The 17,514-nt window shown below is 42.3% G+C and overlaps 1 protein-coding gene across 3 annotated transcripts in view; it reads right to left on the bottom strand.

Moving 5' to 3' along the window:
• MND1 (meiotic nuclear divisions 1) overlaps positions 1 to 13,550 on the bottom strand; it is a 65,938-nt gene extending 52,388 nt beyond the window's left edge. For 2 of the 3 annotated variants that reach the window (XM_047799419.1, XM_047799417.1), the window contains exons 1-5: positions 13,467 to 13,498; positions 10,120 to 10,161; positions 7,122 to 7,187; positions 4,175 to 4,232; positions 703 to 851 (exon numbers count right to left, since the gene is read on the bottom strand). In XM_047799419.1, the coding sequence (XP_047655375.1) occupies positions 703 to 851; positions 4,175 to 4,232; positions 7,122 to 7,187; positions 10,120 to 10,161; positions 13,467 to 13,469 (318 nt within the window). In that variant the 5' untranslated portion in view covers positions 13,470 to 13,498. Of the gene's footprint in view, positions 1 to 702; positions 852 to 4,174; positions 4,233 to 7,121; positions 7,188 to 10,119; positions 10,162 to 13,466 lie in introns of all 3 variants that reach the window. The other variant, XM_047799418.1, reaches the window with a different exon arrangement.
• Between the last annotated feature and the right edge of the window lie 3,964 nt (positions 13,551 to 17,514).

The raw sequence follows: 17,514 nt of genomic DNA on the forward strand, positions 1-17,514 counted from the left end.
ACCCCTAATGTACACTACGGACATTGGTTAATAACAAGGTATCGAAATTGGCTCATCAACTGGAACAACTGCACCACACTAACATAAGACGTAAAATAATAAGGGAAATTGTATACTTGCTGGGAGACAGGGATGGTACTTGGGAACTCTCTGTACCTTCCCACCAATTTTTTTATAAACGTAAAAAGAATTAAAATACTAGACAGCAGGATCATGGTGTGTAAGAAGATGAAAGTTAAAATATTCCAAGGTCCTTGCACTCTTTGGGAAAAAGAGATGTTCATTATCTTAAGACTCTGGGTCAAATAATTCATATTAAAAATGTAACAGAAATCACCAAATGAAAAGAGGATTCAGTAAAACAAATTTCTGGAGTTCCCATCGTGGCTCAGTGGAAACAAATCTGACTAGTATCCATGAGGGCACAGGTTCCATCCCTGGCCTTGCTCAGTGGGTTAAGAATCTGGCATTGCTGTGAGCTGTGGTGTAGATCGCAGACGCGGCTCTGATCTGGTGTTGCTGTGGCTGTGGCGTAGGATGCACAGCTCCGATTAGCCCCCTAGCCTGGGAACCTTCATATGCCGTGGGAGCAGCCCTAGAAAAAGGCAAAAAAAAAAAAGACAAAAAACCCCCACAAAAAACAAAAAAAACAAATTTCTTTCTTATAAAGCAAGTCTGTTATTTGTCACTATGGTGGCCTACCTGAGATTCCAGAACCTCCAATTTACGCTTCCTTGTGTGAAGAGCTTTACTTGGAAAAGCCCAATAATAATTAGATGTTCCAATTCTCTCACAGTCAACCATGCCATCATCAACCAAGCTTTGAAGAACTTCTTTTACTGACATAGCAGCTAAGAGAGAATTTTTAAAGACTCCATATTAAGACACATCGTAAATCAAATTAAAAAGCCAATAACTGGGGAAACGCAGTAACTTTTACAGATCAAGTTAATAAGTTAATAAATAAGGAACTTCTAAAATTATCAAGAAAAGACAAATACTTCAACAGAAAAACAAAATACTTCAATGGGCAACTATAAAAAATATATGGTCAGTAAATAAGAAAAATGTTCAAACAAACTAGTAACTGAAGAAATGCAAAATAAAGCATGAGATGTGATTTCTTAACTATCAAATTTAAAACATTAAAAATTAGAATAAAGGATTCAGGGAAATGGATACTCTCAACATGGGTGGAAAAACATAGCCGTATGTATCTAAAACCTTAGATTTATGTATCTCTCATATAGAAATTCCACTTTAATAAATTCAGCTAAAGAAAACAATGATGGACAGGCATAAAGACAGGCATCCTTGTCAAAGCACTGATTTCAACAGCCCAAATGTGGAAATTAGCCCAATAACTGGACTCTTAAAAGTGCTTTATTGCAATGATATGCTACGCATTCATTAAATTTACATTATAAAATATATAATGGCCTGGATATACATACATCCAAAATGCATTACACAGAAAATTACGTTAAAAGGCAGTATGCACTAATTTGACAGTAGTTATCTTCTTTTTCCTTTTTTTTGGCTGCGCTTGTGGCATGTGAAAATTCCCAGGCCAGGGACTGAACCTGTGCCACAGCACTGACCAGAGCAGCTGCAGTGACAAAATTGGATCCTTAACACACTGAGCCACGGGAGAACTACTTGACAGTAGTTATCTTGAATTTTTTTTACTTTATTATTTTTTTATTTTTTGTCTTTTTGCTATTTCTTTGGGCCGCTCCCGTGGCATATGGAGGTTTCCAGGCTAGGGGTCGAATCAGAGCTGTAGCCACCAGCCTACGCCAGAGCCATAGCAACTCGGGATCCGATCCGAGCCGCGTCTGCAACCTACACCACAGCTCACGGCAACGCCGGATCGTTAACCCACTGAGCAAGGGCAGGGACCGAACCCGCAACCTCATGGTTCCTAGTCGGATTCGTTAACCACTGCGCCACGACGGGAACTCCTAGTTATCTTGAATTTAAGAAATTAAGAGGCAATTTTTATTTTTCTTTTTTTTTTGCTCATTTTTCTTAATTTTTTTCCACCAATGACCATGTGTTAACTTTTTTTGGCTAAGGAAACTAAAATGAAACTCCTATGAAAAATTAAACAATAAAGAAACTGAAAGTTATGGTCAGGGATAAGATTAACAATCAGAAAAGAGCTTAAAAATAGCATGTAAAAACGCAAAGTCATATTTCACAAATGTTTGAAAGTCACGAACCATTCTTTCTATTAAGTAAAACTATACTAAGAAATTATCCATATTCTAATGTCCATTTTACTTTACCCAGAGAAGATCCCCCAACTTAATGAAAATACATTAAAAATTTAAAGATTTAATAAATACAAAAATAAAATCTACACCAAATGCAGAATATTCAACTTCGTTTATAAATAAGTACAAACTGAAATGTCAGAGAATTCTAGAAATGAAAACGGTTCTGAGAAACGAATTTGAGTATAATTTGGAATAGCCTTTCCTGAAGGTAATATGAGAATACAAATAAAAAGCCTAAAACTACAAGTCTTTTTCTATTGTATTTCTAGGGACATTTCCTAATGAAACAATAGGAGATGTGGAAAAAAGCTTATGGCAGGGCTGAGGGGGATGAGCAGGTGGAGGAGCACAGAGGAGTTTCAGGGCAGTGACAATACTCTGTAGGATACTTTAATGACATAATGATCAATCCATGTCATTATACATTTGTCCAAATCCACAGAATGTACAACACGAAGGGTCAACACTAATGTAAATTATGGCCTTAGTGTGATTATGATGGGTCAATGCAGGTCTCTCAATGGTAACAAAGGTACACTGGTGAGTGACGTTGATAACAGGGGAAGCCAGGCATGCGTGTGGCCAGGAAGCATGTGAGACATCCTATCCCTTCTTCTCAATTGTGCTGTGACCATAAACATACTCTAAAAAATAACTGAGAAAGAATTTATAGATGGTATATTAATTACACATTAATTTTAGCAAAACTGGGGAATAACCCAGATGGTCAACCATAGTTAAGGGGCTAAGCAAATATGGCACAGTACATGGACAAAGAATGAAAGGTTAGGAGATGCAGATGTTATAAATCATTTTGTTAAAAGCAAAGGACATAGGTAAAGTAGACGATACAATGTCATATGGAAAAAATACATGAGCTATAAATGCAGTATGATTCCCTCTCAGAGAAAGGGACCAGTTCATACCATACACAGATAAAGAGGTCCTAGGAATAAGACATCAAAATGCATCAAAATGTTAACAGCAGTGATCTTAGAACAGAGAGGTTATGAACAACTTTTATTTTCATTATATTCTTTATAATTTCCAAATCTGTTAAAATAAACACATACAGTTTATGTAATCAGAAACTGAAGTTTAAAATATACATACATTATATGTAGGGGGCTTAACAGTGACCCTTCAAAAGATAACTTCTAGAACCTATGAATGGGACCTTATTTTGGAAAAAGGTCTACATAGATACAATTAAGGCTCTGATGGTGAAATCAATCTGTACTTTGGGTGAGTCCCCAGTCCAATGACACGTGTCCTCACAAGAGAAGGGGAGAAAACAAAGGCGATGGCCACGTGAAGGCAGAGGCAGAGATTAGAATGGTGTGTCTATAAGCCCTGCACTGTTGGCAGCTGCCAGACACTGGGAGGGAAGCATGAAACAGCTTCTCCCTCGAAGCCTCCAGAGGAAACCAGCCCTGCCAACACCATGACTTCAGACTTCTGGCCTCCAGAACTATAAGAAAATAAACTTCTATTGTCTTAAGCCACCAAGTTTTTTGTAATTGTTACAGCAGCTGTAGAAAACTAACACACCATGTAAATCACATTTAACAGACACTAGAACATATATGAACAGCTTTTACTTCTTTTGAAGTAAATTATACCCATAAATGTGTATAACCGTGTGTGTGTGTGTGTGTGTGTGTGTGTGTATACACGTGCACAGGAATGCATGCATAGTCCATTCTTGTTTTCCTGGAGTAAATATTCCAAACAAGAATCATGGTTTGTGACCCAGAGACTTTATACAGAGACTTTTACAAACAAACATTCTTCATCTCTAGAAATGTATGTTTCCTTACAGTTAAAGACTGTTGCAGGAAAGATGACTTGGCATATACACCACAACATTCTAGCACACACTTGATACTTACTAATGCCTTTTTCTTTGGGAGCAATCTTCTCCATGTCTTTTAACTGAAATACATCTTTCTGTTTAAAAGAGTTAAAAAAAAAAGAGATGAAAAATACATATTTATTTTCTACTATATATTTATACCGACTATAATTATGTTTATGAGCTAAAAGAAACTATAATTATCTTGTTCAACACCCTCAACAGAACTTCAAATGGACGGGTTCTGCATAAACATACCATTCTTGAAAGTACCTGGAAGGCAGAACATAAAGGTCATCATCCCCAGGAGATATAAAATCTAACTACGATGAGGAAGTTCCTTTTGTGGCACAGTGGTAACAAGCCTGACTAGTATCCATGACGATGCAGGTTCGATCCCTGGCCTCGCTCAGTGGGTTAAGGATCTGGCGTGGCTGTGAGCTGTGGTGTAGGTTGCAGATGTAGCTTGGATCCCGAGGGGCTGTGGCTGTGATGCAGGCCGGCAGCTGTAGCTCCAATTTGACCCCTAGCCTGGGAACTTCTATGCTATGGGTGTGGCCCTAAAAAGCAAATAAACAAACAAATAAATGAAACACCCCAAAAAACCTAGTTATGATGAATCATTTGTTAACGTGAGATAATCAGCTTCTCTGACACTTTGATTTGAAGAAAACACAGTGCTTTGCTTAGCATATACCATACGTCACAGACTTAGCAGTTCTAACTAAAAGCAAAATGACAGCTGTCAAGATTTGCTTACAATTAAGGTTTCATGGAAGCTACACTTAAAATAAGAAAATCATGGAGTTCCTGTCGTGGTGCAGTAGTTAACGAACCCGACTAGGAACCATGAGGTTGTGGGTTTGATCCCTGGCCTTGCTCAGTGGATTAAGGATCCGGCATTGCCATGAGCTATGGTGTAGGTTGCAGATGTGGCTCGGATCCTGCATTGCTGTGGCTCTGGTGTAGGCCGGTGGCTACAGCTCCGATTAGACCCCTAGTCTGGGAACCTCCATATGCTGCAGGAGCGGCCCAAGAAAAGGCAAAAAGACAAAAAAACCCCAAAAAAAACCATACAATTCGTAGCAGCCTTTCAGTCATTCACCTATACATATTACGTGACTACCACATGCAAAGTAAAACTTACGGTCTCCGGAGGAGACAGTTTAGGGGTGGGGGGATGTGCTTGGGTTGTGGGATGAAAATCCTGTGAAACTGGATTGTGATGATCACCAAACAACTACAGATGTGATAAATTCATTGAGTAATAAAAAAATTAAAAATAATTTAATTTAAAAAAACATTATGAGAAGATGTACACACAGAATATTTAATCTTGGAGTTCCCATCATGGCTCAGCGGAAAGAACTCAGGGACTAGTCATCATCCTCACTTACAAACTTTATCGATTTATCTTCCTAATCATATCATCATTATTAATATTCTGCCCTGTTCTGAACTACCAGTGACTTTTAGTCAGTCATTGTACACAAGATTAGTAAGATTTCACTTAGCGGGCAAATAGTTTCTTTAAAAGTCCCCATAATATTTTGCTTGTCTTACTGAGAACCTGCATTATCAAAATGAAAATGTCAAGTATTATCATGACTTACTAACTTCATACTCTATTTTGCCATTTCTCCCACCTTCCTCACATTTGTAAATTATGCAAACAGCCAGTAGGTTGGGGCCAGACTAGATTTTGAATGTCTTGTCAGGTACTCACGATATAGAAGGTAATATTTTTTGTTAGGTCAAAAGTCTGGAGGGAGCTCTCCTTTGTGGCTCAGCAGTAACAAACCCGACTAGCATTCATGAGGACACAGATTCGATCCCTGGCCTCATGGGTTAAGTGGGTTAAGGATGTGCCATTGCCGAGAGCTGTGGTGTGGGTCACAGATGTGGCTCAGACCCTGCATTGCTGTGGCTGTGGTGCAGGCCAGCAGCTGCAGCTCCAACTCACCCCTAGCCTGGGAACCTCCATATGCTGAGGGTGCGGCCCTAAAAAGAAAAAAAAGAAAAAGTTTGGACCTGGAAGCAAGAAAAGCCAATATACCGCAATATGATGAAGAAAACCAGCTAGAGCCGGGTGACCGAGTTTGAATCCTGGCTCTGCCACTTAGGAGCAGAAACTTCAAACATATTTCCTGTTAGTGGCAGGCACATATGCCTGGAATAAATTAATCAGGCTTATGTACCATCACATACATGTTACACAAACACATGTTTATACATGTAAAGAGGCAGTATTTGCACTGCCTTTATTTATTTATTTATTTATTTTTTTGCTTTTTTTTTGCTTGCCGCACATGGAAGCTCCCAGGCTAGGGGTCAAATAGGAGCTGTAGCTGCCTGCCCACACCACAGCTTGCAGCAATGCTGGATCCTTAACCCACTGAGCGAGGCCAGGGATCGAACCCATATCCTTATGGATACTAGTTGGGTTCATTACCCACGGAGTCAGTGGAACTCCTTTGCACTGCCTCTGAAATCAGATAAGCCTCCTGGGGTTTTTATCCTAATACTACCACTTCCATTTTTGAGACCCAGGCTGGTATCTTAGGCCGTGGCTCAGCTGTCCAGCTCTGCAGAGTGAGGATAACAATAGCGTTGATCTCACAGGGTTAAAAAGGATAAGATCAGATAATCTGCACGAGTGCTTAGAACTGAGACGGGCACCTAGGAAACACTCATGAGATATGAGTTGTTATCATTACTATTTTCAGACAAAGGGGACACAATCAACTGTATGCTTCAGAAAGATAATTCAGGTGCCAGAGGGAAGAGAAGAAGCCATGAGCACTGGGACAGGGTTCTCTCACGCCCCGCAGCTCACAGGAACTATGACTGTTTGTAGAATTTTGTTCCTTCTTCGGGAGATTGGTCAGTAATGATTGCTAATGAAAAGGGTAGAGTTAGTACTAGATGATATATACTTAAGAAAATTACACAAAATACTAAAAACACAATGGAAAACGACTTACCGTCTCAAAAAATATTTCCATCATGCGGGCTCTCTTCTCCTCTGCACTCAGTCCTTTTTTCTTGGACTAAAGCACAAAAATTAAAAAGTAAATGCTGCATTTTTTTTTAAAGCAATGCTTTTTAAAACAATGTACTCAAAACAATATTAGGAACAATGCTCAGTCTTCGCGGAGACCAAGAGGTGTAATAACACTCAGAGCCAGGCCTCAAGACAGAGCTTAACAACGCTACTACTTTATGGCAAGCCTTGCGCTAGGTGCTGCACTATAATAAAAACTGGGATTGGGACAGAGCCTGGACTTTTGCAGAAATTCAGTATGTATCAAATGATCCAAGAAGGCCTGTATTTAACTTCAAAAGACGTACAATTTCTCAAAGAAAATAAAACAGACACAACTACTACTAATTGACAAACAGCTAGGACATGCTCAGATTGCTGCCCGGCACAGAATGAATGAATTCCACTCGGGAAAGGGAGGAGGGTGAGCTAGGAAGGCTGGAGAGGATTTTGGCAAGTTGAGAAATGGTGAGACGCATGTCCTGGAGAGACAAAATACAGACACAAGATTACAGAAGTGCGTGGAATGCTCCAGAAAGACCACTCAGGGGCGACTACTATACATATGGAGTATGTAGAGGGAGTGGCAGAGGAGATGAGAAAGCTGGTCTGGGGCCAGATTATGGACAGCTGATTGGCCAGCCAAAGAGAGTGGACTTCATTCCAGGCAATGAGGAGCTACTGAGCAATTTCTAAAGTAGGGAGTGACAAGATCAGAGCCACTTCTTGATATGACAGGAGCATTCCAGAGGGAGCCTGGAGGCAGGAAAGAAGAGGGAAGCCTGCCCCAATTCAGGTTATTAGTACCCTGGAACCACCCTTTAGCCAATCTGAAATGTACATTATTAATAAATTTTACTCTATATTGTAGATAGCATATATACCTACAGCTGAAGGCCAAGTTTTTTAAAACTCCAAAACTTCCTCCATGCAAATAGTCACAGAAAATAACAGAAGAGGATAAGAACCATTATTTCTAGTTCTCTTGTGGAGAATTGCACACTAATGTTTCTAAAGTAACATGCATCTCTCTCAAAAATTGCATATGGGATGATGAGGGAACACGAATGGTTTGATAAGAGCTTTAAAATACTTGATAGCACTTAAAAAGCAGAAAGAAACCAACAACCATAAACCTATCCAACTATAAATACCAACAGACATGAGAGCCTACACTAGTCAGGGGAAGGAATTTGGAACTGCCATTCTGAACACCTTCCAGGGTACAAGGCCTTGGAGCCCAGTAACTCATTTTCACAGCAAATTATCCAGTGTTTCTTGATGGGTCATACAGATAAAATAAGCAGCGTCAGAGTTCATACTTCCCTCTTCTTCCTCTGTCCACAAATACAACTGTTCCCCAGGCTGTTCCACTGATCCCCTCATCTCCGCACACCTTTTCTTTGCTCTCACCTGCTTTCGTGGCTTTAACAGGCACCTATGCTGAGACCTCAAATCGGGTGCATGAGCTTCAACTTCACATATGGACCTGCCTGCTGAACAGACTGCAAACTCAGGAGGTCTAAACTGCCCTCTTCCTCTTGCACAACGACTCCCCAGACCTGCTGTTCTGGCTCTTGAGTTCAGTTAGATGCCACCCTGTCCCCCAAGCCAGAGGCCTGGCAGTCACCTGAGGTTCCTTCGTGTCTCTTACTCCACATCCAACCCATCACCAAGTGTGCCAGTATCAGTGCTTAACTGTGTCTCGAATCCACCTGTCAGCTGCAGCCCTCAGTTCAGACCTTCACTATCTGTCTCCTAGAACGTACCTGCCGCCTGCTGACCATGCTCTGCTCACCCTTCAAGTCCACATTCCACGCTGCCCCAAAGCAAACCTAACCACGCCTCCTCCTTGCCTAAAGGAAGTGCTCCCAACCCTCCGGAGGAAGTATCCAACCCCCTACGATGCCATCCAGGACCCTCTGCCATCTGACCCAGCCTCCCCCTCATGGGTACCACTCCCCACCTCCAATTTACAGAAATGACATGAAGAGCCAAGCAACTCGAACGACAATACAAAAGCTACTTGTAATTCTCCACTTGCAACATGCTTTTCCCCACTTCTCTGCCTTTTAAATGTTGTTCTCTCTCTACCTAAAACACCTTCCTCTAGTGCAAATCAAAACCACAGTGAGACGTCACCTCACACCTGTTAGAATGGCCATCATCAAAAAGACCACAAATGACAAATGTTGTTAAGGATGTGGAGAAAAGGGAAATCTCCTACAGTATTGATGGGAATGTAAATTGGTGCAGCCAGTGTGGGAAACAGCAGTGAGGTTTCTCAGAAGCCTAAAAACAGAACTACTTTAAGAACCAGCACTTCCAGGAGTTCCCGTCATGGCGAAGTGGTTAACAAATCTGACTAGGAACCATGAGGTTTCCAGTTCCATCCCTGGCCTTGCTCAGTGGGTTAAGGATCCGGTGTTGCCGTGAGCTGTGGTGTAGGTTGCAGACTCGGCTTGGATCCTGTGTTGCTGTGGCTCTGGCATAGGCTGGCGGCTACAGCTCCAATTCAACCCCTAGCCTGGGAACCTCCATATGCCGTGGGAAGCGGCCCTAGAAAAGGCAAAAAGACCAAAAAAAAGACAAAAAAAAAAAAAAGAACCAGCACTTCCACTCCTGGGTATGCATCCTAAAGAAACAAAAACACTAATTTGAAAAGATATGTGCATCCCAACCTTCATACTAGTATTATTTACAATTGCCAATACATGGAAGTAACCTAAGTATCCAACAGATGAATAAAGATGTACACACACACAATGGACTACTACTCAGTCAAAAAAAAGATGTTGCCATTTGTAGCAACACAGATGGACCTGGAGGGCATTATGCTAAGTGCAATAAGTCAGAGAATGACAAATACTGTTTGCTATCACTTATATATGGAACCTAAAAAATACAACAAGCTAATGAATGAAACAAAGAAGACTCACAGATATGGAGAGCACACTAGCAGTCACCAGCAGGGAGAAGCACTATGGAGTAAGGGGGAAAAGGGTTATCATGGGATTCTATGAAATCATGGTGCATGAAACTTTTGAAAATTATAAAGCATTGTAGAGTTTAAAGAATCTTTCATTCAATAAAAACACAAAATAAAACAAGAGTTCTTCAGTACCTGAACTGCCTTTGCCTTCCCAAAGAAGAGTCAATATAAAGACCAGTTCTCAATTTTAGGACCATGTCTCTAAAGCGCCAACCCCCCAGTCTGAGGCTATTTAGGCTCCCAAACCCCACAACACCCCTTGTACGCATATAAATAATTGCAGGGTGAATTGATCAAAAGAAATTCTGTGACAATCATTTACTGCCATGCTTGGAGAGGTAAACCAGTGAAATCTCAGGTAGGCAAGTTCCATGAAACCATAAACCATGAAGATTTATCTGTTCACTACACATAGAGAGCTAGAGCTCAATACTGTGTTATCAGCCTCCCTTCATGCTGGCCTCTGCAGTATCTGAATAAAGCAAGAAATTCATACCCAGCGAGAAGGCCCATTCAACCTATTTCTCTAGTCCAGTTGTTCTCAAACTGCCTTACAGAGATTAGATCATTTCAGGAGTTTTAACAACTTCTGATACCCAGGCACATCCTACATTTTCATGTAGAGAATCAAAATCTCTGAGACAGGGCCTTGGCCTCATATTTTTAATATTTCAGGTGCTTTGACTGTGCCCCAGGATTGAGAACACAGCTTTGCTCAGGCCAGAATCTAGAGGTTATGTTAGGGGCTCTGTGAGGCAGTGATAATCCCTTTAGGGCTTTAGTCTGTGGCTGCTTAAGTGGAAAATAGTTCCAAAAGCTCTAGAAAAGGCTCCTAATGTTTTGGTATTATAAACTGCTCCTGTTGTGGCTCAGCAGAAATGAACCTGACAAGTATCCACGAGGATGTGGGTTTGATCCCTAGCCCTGCTCAGTGGGTTAAAGATCTGGCGTTGCTGTGAGCTGCAGGGTAGGTTACAGACAAGGCTCGGATCCTGAGTTGCTGTGGCTGTGGCAAAGGCCGGCAGCTACAGCTCCAATTTGACCTCTAGCCTGGGAATGTCCATATGCCACATCTGAGTCCCTAAAATGCAAAAAACAAAAACAAAAAAACTGCTCCCTGAGAGCCCCTGGACTCTATAACAATCTACCACACAGAGGCTGTTGGGATCTGGGAGAATCTAGGAGGCATCTAGGAGAACCTGATGCCCTGAGGGCACACACCTTCAGGAAAGCCCTCAACAGTCAGCTTAGCAGCTGTGAAAGTTACTCAGGAAACATGGATGAGATCTATCAACCGACAACACTGATTTCAGGCTAATTTATTCATCAGTCTGTTTCTGACTACAAATAGGTTTTATTATTAACCACAGCAGGAGAGTATATGAGTGGAAACGAATCTGACTAGTATCCATGAGGACACGGGTTCAATTCCTGGCCTTGCTCAGCGGATTAAGGATCTGGCGTTGCTGTGAGCGGTGGTGTAGGTCACAGATGCGGCTCAGATTTGGAGTTGCTGTGGATGTGGCATAGGCCAGCAGCTACAGCTCCGATTTGACCCCTAGCCTGGGATCTTCCATATGCCACAAGTTCGACCCTGAAAAACAAACAAACAAAAACTTATGAAAAAGGATACCATACTAATCTAAATTTGGAAATTTCCCTTCCCCCAAATCAACAAGATCTCCTGTAATACTTAAGATTAAAGAAAATCCCCATAGTGTAAGTTAGAGATGCACTCAAATGAGTAAGTGAACTCGACTTGAGGCAATGAAAGAACCTTTTCCAATTAGGAGTTACAGCATTCCTCAAGTCAGTCCAATTGATCAACTGCAATAACATTGTGAAAAATTAAAAGTAGGTAATAACTGCTACCCTCGGAAGTGAGAGACCATATTGCATTTCTCCAATTCCAAAAATATGCCTGGACTCAATAACAACTGTTTATGTAGCAAGTGTAACCAAACTGAAACACGTATTAACAGAGAACAAAAATTATCTTTGATCAACAGAACACTAAACTTATTTCCTAATAATGCAGGAAAAATAGGAAGTGTGTATCTTATGAGAACTAGTTTGTTTCATGTTTCTCCATCACGAGGTAAACATCAGAAAAGTTAGTACATGAAACCATTTAGTAATTAGAAAGTGATTCAGGTGTAGAGACAGATTAAGTAAAAAGACAAAAACAGAAAAAGTTAATGCACGTGTACTGCAGAGCTCTCAGCAGTTAGTTCTATCAGGGCAGTAACTCTATAAAAAATATATCAGGGAGCACAGGTACCTGATTGAAGTGGGGGCCTGTTTGGCTTCCTACACTAGTGTGTATGCCCAGGTGGCTGGGCTGTTAAGTTAAACCACAAAGAAGCCGTTATCAGTTATAACTACATCTGGACAAGTACCTACAAATAAACGCCATGCAAACTAGATCCCTGTCCACCATTAGCTTAATAAAATAACGGCCACTTAATTAAGATATTAAAAGCTCAGATTCATTTCATTAGAGGTTGACTCCACCAACAGAAGAGATGCGGGGGCGGGGCGAGCAAGGAAGGAATAGGATAAAACCTGGGAGGTTTATAAAAAAATGATTTGATGAGAGGAAAGACATCAAATTCACAAAGGGAAAGACAATTTGGAATCTTCCCAGGACTTAACCTTCCATCCTGGCACGCAACGAAGACTCAGTGCTTCCCTAATAAAGCGACTAACTCCCAACCAACTAGCAGTCCCTTTGAAGCACAAAAGGACAGGGATTCCCGCCTTTCGGTAAAAACCAACGCATTTTCGCAGAAATATCTAAGTGGCACAGAGTGCAGATTCGTTAGGTCACCCTGGAGACTACGCGATTCTGAAATGTACTCTAGTGTTATAGCGTCTGCAACCACGCAACCTGCCCGAGGTCAAGCGGGTCCCTGGGCAACTCTGCGCCCCCTCCTCCTGTGCTCGGTCGGGGGCGGAAGCCTAGGCACTGTGCTCGGGCAGCGACTCGTGGTCTTGCTTATGCTGCTGGCTTTAGGGAATACTCGGGGCACGTTTTCCAACGCTCCGTATAGAACTAACCCGCCCGGGAGGGCGCTGGAGCACGAGGGCGGGGGTCCCAGCGCGGCGCCTCAGCCTCTCGGCTCGGGCGGCGGGGGTGGGAAAGCGAGGGACAGCCGAGGCGCCGACTTGGCGCGAAAGCCGGCCCCGCTGCCCGCCCGGACGGCCGACGCAGGGCCGTCCGACGCGGCCAAGGGGCTCGGCGGCTCCGCCACGGGGGTAAAGGGTACCGGGGAGGGCGCCCCCAACTCTTACCATGGCGCGGACGACACGTCTTCCGGGGGCGGGGCCTGTGCGCCGCGAGGGGCGGGGCGGGCCCCGCGGTTTTGATTTTGGCGCCGACCCCCGCCCCCGGGGCGGAGCTGCGGCGGGGAGGAGGTGAAGAAAGCCCAGACAGCGCGCAGCGACCCCTGGCGGCCCCTCCGAGAGGCTGGCCGGGGCCTTCCTGGGGGCGGAGCCCGTTTGGCTCCGCAGGTCCGCGCGAAGGGGAATCGAGTTGCAGCGGAAAAAGGGAGATGCAGGCGAGTTAAAGTCCCCTCTTCTCTCCCTCTTGGTGACTGTGACTTTTTTTTTTTGGAGAGGAAAGCCCTCGCCTTTACGTCTTCGCTCAGCGGAAACGCGGCCTAAGTTTGCCTTTATTTAAAAACACGCAGTTTGGTTGCAGGGGAAGGAAATCCATCAGGATTTGCGTGGTTTGGAACGGACTTTCTTCTAATTTCACGCCTTATCTTCTCGCTTTTTTTTCTACTGCTTTTCCAGCTTTTAAAATCCCTTTGTTTGTATGTTTGACTTTTTTTTTTATGAAGGAGAACGAATTTCAAATCAAAATGGTCGAAAATTTGCTACCGCATTACTTGACAAGAGATGACGATTCGGATCAAAAGCTCAGGACCCTCCTCCTCAAGATGCTAGAAAATTAACTCAGACTTTTCAATTATACTGAAAGTTATTGTACGTTATAGATATATATTTTAAAGGACATTAAGTTTACTAGAAATAGAGTGGCATCTAAAACGAATTTATATCTGCTGTTGTTTCTTACAGAAGTAAGGTAAGGGATATATTGAATTGCTTAGGGTTTCACTAATTTAGTTTTTCTTAGAGCTCGATATTCAGTTGTACAACATGAAATAATTTTAAAACTGTGAAAGGGTAGCCATTTGGCATTCTAATTCTAGTATTAGAAAATGTGTAATTAAGGCACCATACCCTAGATTTCTCACGTGTTGCTCAAGATACAGCCAAAGTAGGTATCTTAGTAAAAAATTGAAGGGATATTTAAGAAAAATATCAAGTAATTATGCACGTGCTATAGAGTTGTCAAAAATCATAAAGGTGGAGGTTCCTGTTGTGGCTTAGTAGGTTAAGAACCCAACATAGTGTCTGTGAGGATGTGGGTTCAATCCCTGGCCTGGCGCAAAGGGTTAAGGATCCTTGTTGCCACAAGTTGTGGCATAGATCACAAATGCAGCTCGGATCTGGTGTTGCTGTGGTTGTGGCAAAGGCCTACAGCTGCAGCTCCAATTCAACCCCTAGCCTGGGAACTTCCGTATGCTGCAGGTGCAGCCACAAAAAGGAAAAAAAATAAAGGTGACATTTGTGGGAGGCCTCGCCTTTATCTGCTCCCAGGCTGCTTGTTCCATCAAGAATAGCCTTTCCTCCCCTGGGTGACTCCTACCCATCCTTTGAACAGCTCAGAGGTAGCACCTAGGAATTTTTTCCTCTCTGCCTCCTCACCCCACCCCACAAGCAGATAAGATCTCTGTACAGTTGCATCACAGCACCTCAGATCCATTTTGTAATTATTTACTTGAACAGCTTCCCTATGATATCAACTCCTTTCTGTGGCAGCGACTAAGCACACCATTTATTTGGTATCACCAAGGCCTAGCATGCCTGACACATGATAAACATTCAGTAAATGTGGATTAAATAAATGCACCAGCTATCTAAAAACGCCATCTTGTCACTGACTTAGGGATATCTAGATATGGTTTTCAAGTAAAAAAACGAAGGGTATTTTACTTTAAAAATATTTACATTGAGTAGTGCTTTCCTATTTACTATTTTCACCAATGGAATTCTGAAATTATCCTATAGACCGTTCAGATGTCTTCAGACACTCCAAGTTTTGCAATATTATGGGACAAGCAGATGTAATATGTAAAGTATGAAAGCAAATAAGTATTTGTAGCATCGTAATTCTGGATCATGTATCCACCGTCTAGCATTTGTTATGGTATCCAAATGGTCTTTGTTGATTGATTGATTGAAGTATGGTTGATTTACAGTGTTGTGTTTATTTGTGCTGTACAGCAAAGTGACGCAGTTATGCATACATATACATTCTTTTATATTTTCTTTTCCGTTATGGTTTGGTACAGGATATTGACTATTGTCCCCTGTGCTATACAGGGACCTTGTTGTTTATCTATATAGTCGTTTGCATCTGATAATCCCAAACTCCCAATGCTTCTCTCCACTCCCCCCACAACAAGTCTGTGGTCTGTCTGTGAGTCCATTTCAGTTTTGTAGATAGGTTCCTTTGTGTCATATTTTAGATTCCACATATAAGCGATAACATACATTGTTTGTCTTTCTCTAACATGCTCAACTTAGCATGATAATCTCCAGGTCCATCCAGATAGCTGCAAATGGCATTTGTTTATTGAAAAAAATTCTTGTTTTGCAAAAACTTGAGGCACACATTAACTTCATTTTCAAAAAATTTAAATATCCAGGGGAGTTCCCTTCATGGCTCAGCGGTTAATGAACCCGACTAGGATGCATGAGGATGTGGGTTTGGTCCCTAGCCTCAATCAATGGGTTAAGGATCTGGCATTACTGTGAACTGTGGTGCAGGTCGCAGATGGGGCTTGGATCCCATGTTTCTGTGGTTATGATGTAGGCTGGCAACTGCAGTTCCAATTCGACCCCTAGCCTGGGAAACTCCATATGCCACAGGTGCAGCCATAAAAAGCAAAAAAAAAAAAAAAAAAAAATTAAATATCTGCTGCCTACAAAGTATGTGAGGATGAACCAGCCAGGCCACACTCTTAGCAGTTTATATTCCAGTCAGTGCTTCTGTTCCACCTGGGCAAGCGGCCCTTGCCCTAGACCTTGCTCCAGAGGCCATGTTGGCCCCACTCCAGCCACATCCCTCCCTGTGGCCGAGAGTCTGCAGGGGCAAAGGGGCATGCCCCTCTGTCCCCACAACCTTCCTTCTAGATGGGAAGCTGGGAACCCAGGATCCTCTGCCTATATCTTAATTTGAATTCTGAGAAAAACAGAGCCTGGGGCAAAGATGTGCCAGTATAGGCAGACCTCATTTTATTATGCTTCACTTTATTGTAGGCATTGTGTTTTTAACAAATTGAAAGTTTGCACAAGCTTTTGACCAGCAAGTCGATTGGTGCCATTTTCCAAACAGCATCTGCTCACTTTGTATTTCTGTGTTAGATTTTGGTGATTCTTGCAATAGTACATATTTTTAATGATAACTTTATGTGTTATGGTGATCTCTGATTGGTGATTTTTTTTTTTTTTTTTGCAATTTTAGGGCCATACTCTCAGCCAGTGGGAGGTTCCCAGGCTAGGGGATGAATTGGAGCTACAGCTGCCAGCCTACACTACAGCCACAGAAATGCGGGATCTGAGCCGAGTCTGTGACCTATGCCACAGCTCATGGCAACTCTGGATCTTTAACCCACTGAGCTAGGCCAGGGATCGAACCCACGTCCTCATGGATGCTACTCAGGTTCGTTAACTGCTGAGCCACAAAGGGAAATCCTTGATGTGACCATTGTAATTGCTGTGGAGTACCACAGGCCACACCCATACAACACAGAGAACTTAACTGATAAATGTTGTGTGTGTGTTAACTGCTAACACAACATCCATTCTGCAGCTTATGGATCAAGGAGTATTTTTGACTTTCAAATCTTAAGAAATACATCTTGTGGCTTAAAGACTAAACATAAGACATGACACCATAAAACTCTAAGAGGAGATCACAGGCAAAACATTCTCTGACATAAATTGTACCAATGTTTTCTCAGGTCAGTCTCCCAAGGCAATAGAAATAAAAACACAATTAAAAAGTGGGACCTAATCAAACTTACAAAGGAAAGCAAATGAAACCATTAACAAAATGAAAGAATCTGATGGATATCCACGAGGATGCAGGTTTGATCCCTGGCCTCGCTCAGTGGGTTAAGGATCTGGCGTTGCCGTGAACTGTGGTGTAGGCCATCAGCCAAGCTCCAGTTCAACGCCTAGCCTTTGAACCTCCATATGCTGTGTG

This window comes from Phacochoerus africanus, chromosome 10 (genome assembly GCF_016906955.1).
Source record: "Phacochoerus africanus isolate WHEZ1 chromosome 10, ROS_Pafr_v1, whole genome shotgun sequence".
Classification (NCBI taxonomy): Eukaryota; Metazoa; Chordata; class Mammalia; order Artiodactyla; family Suidae; genus Phacochoerus; species Phacochoerus africanus.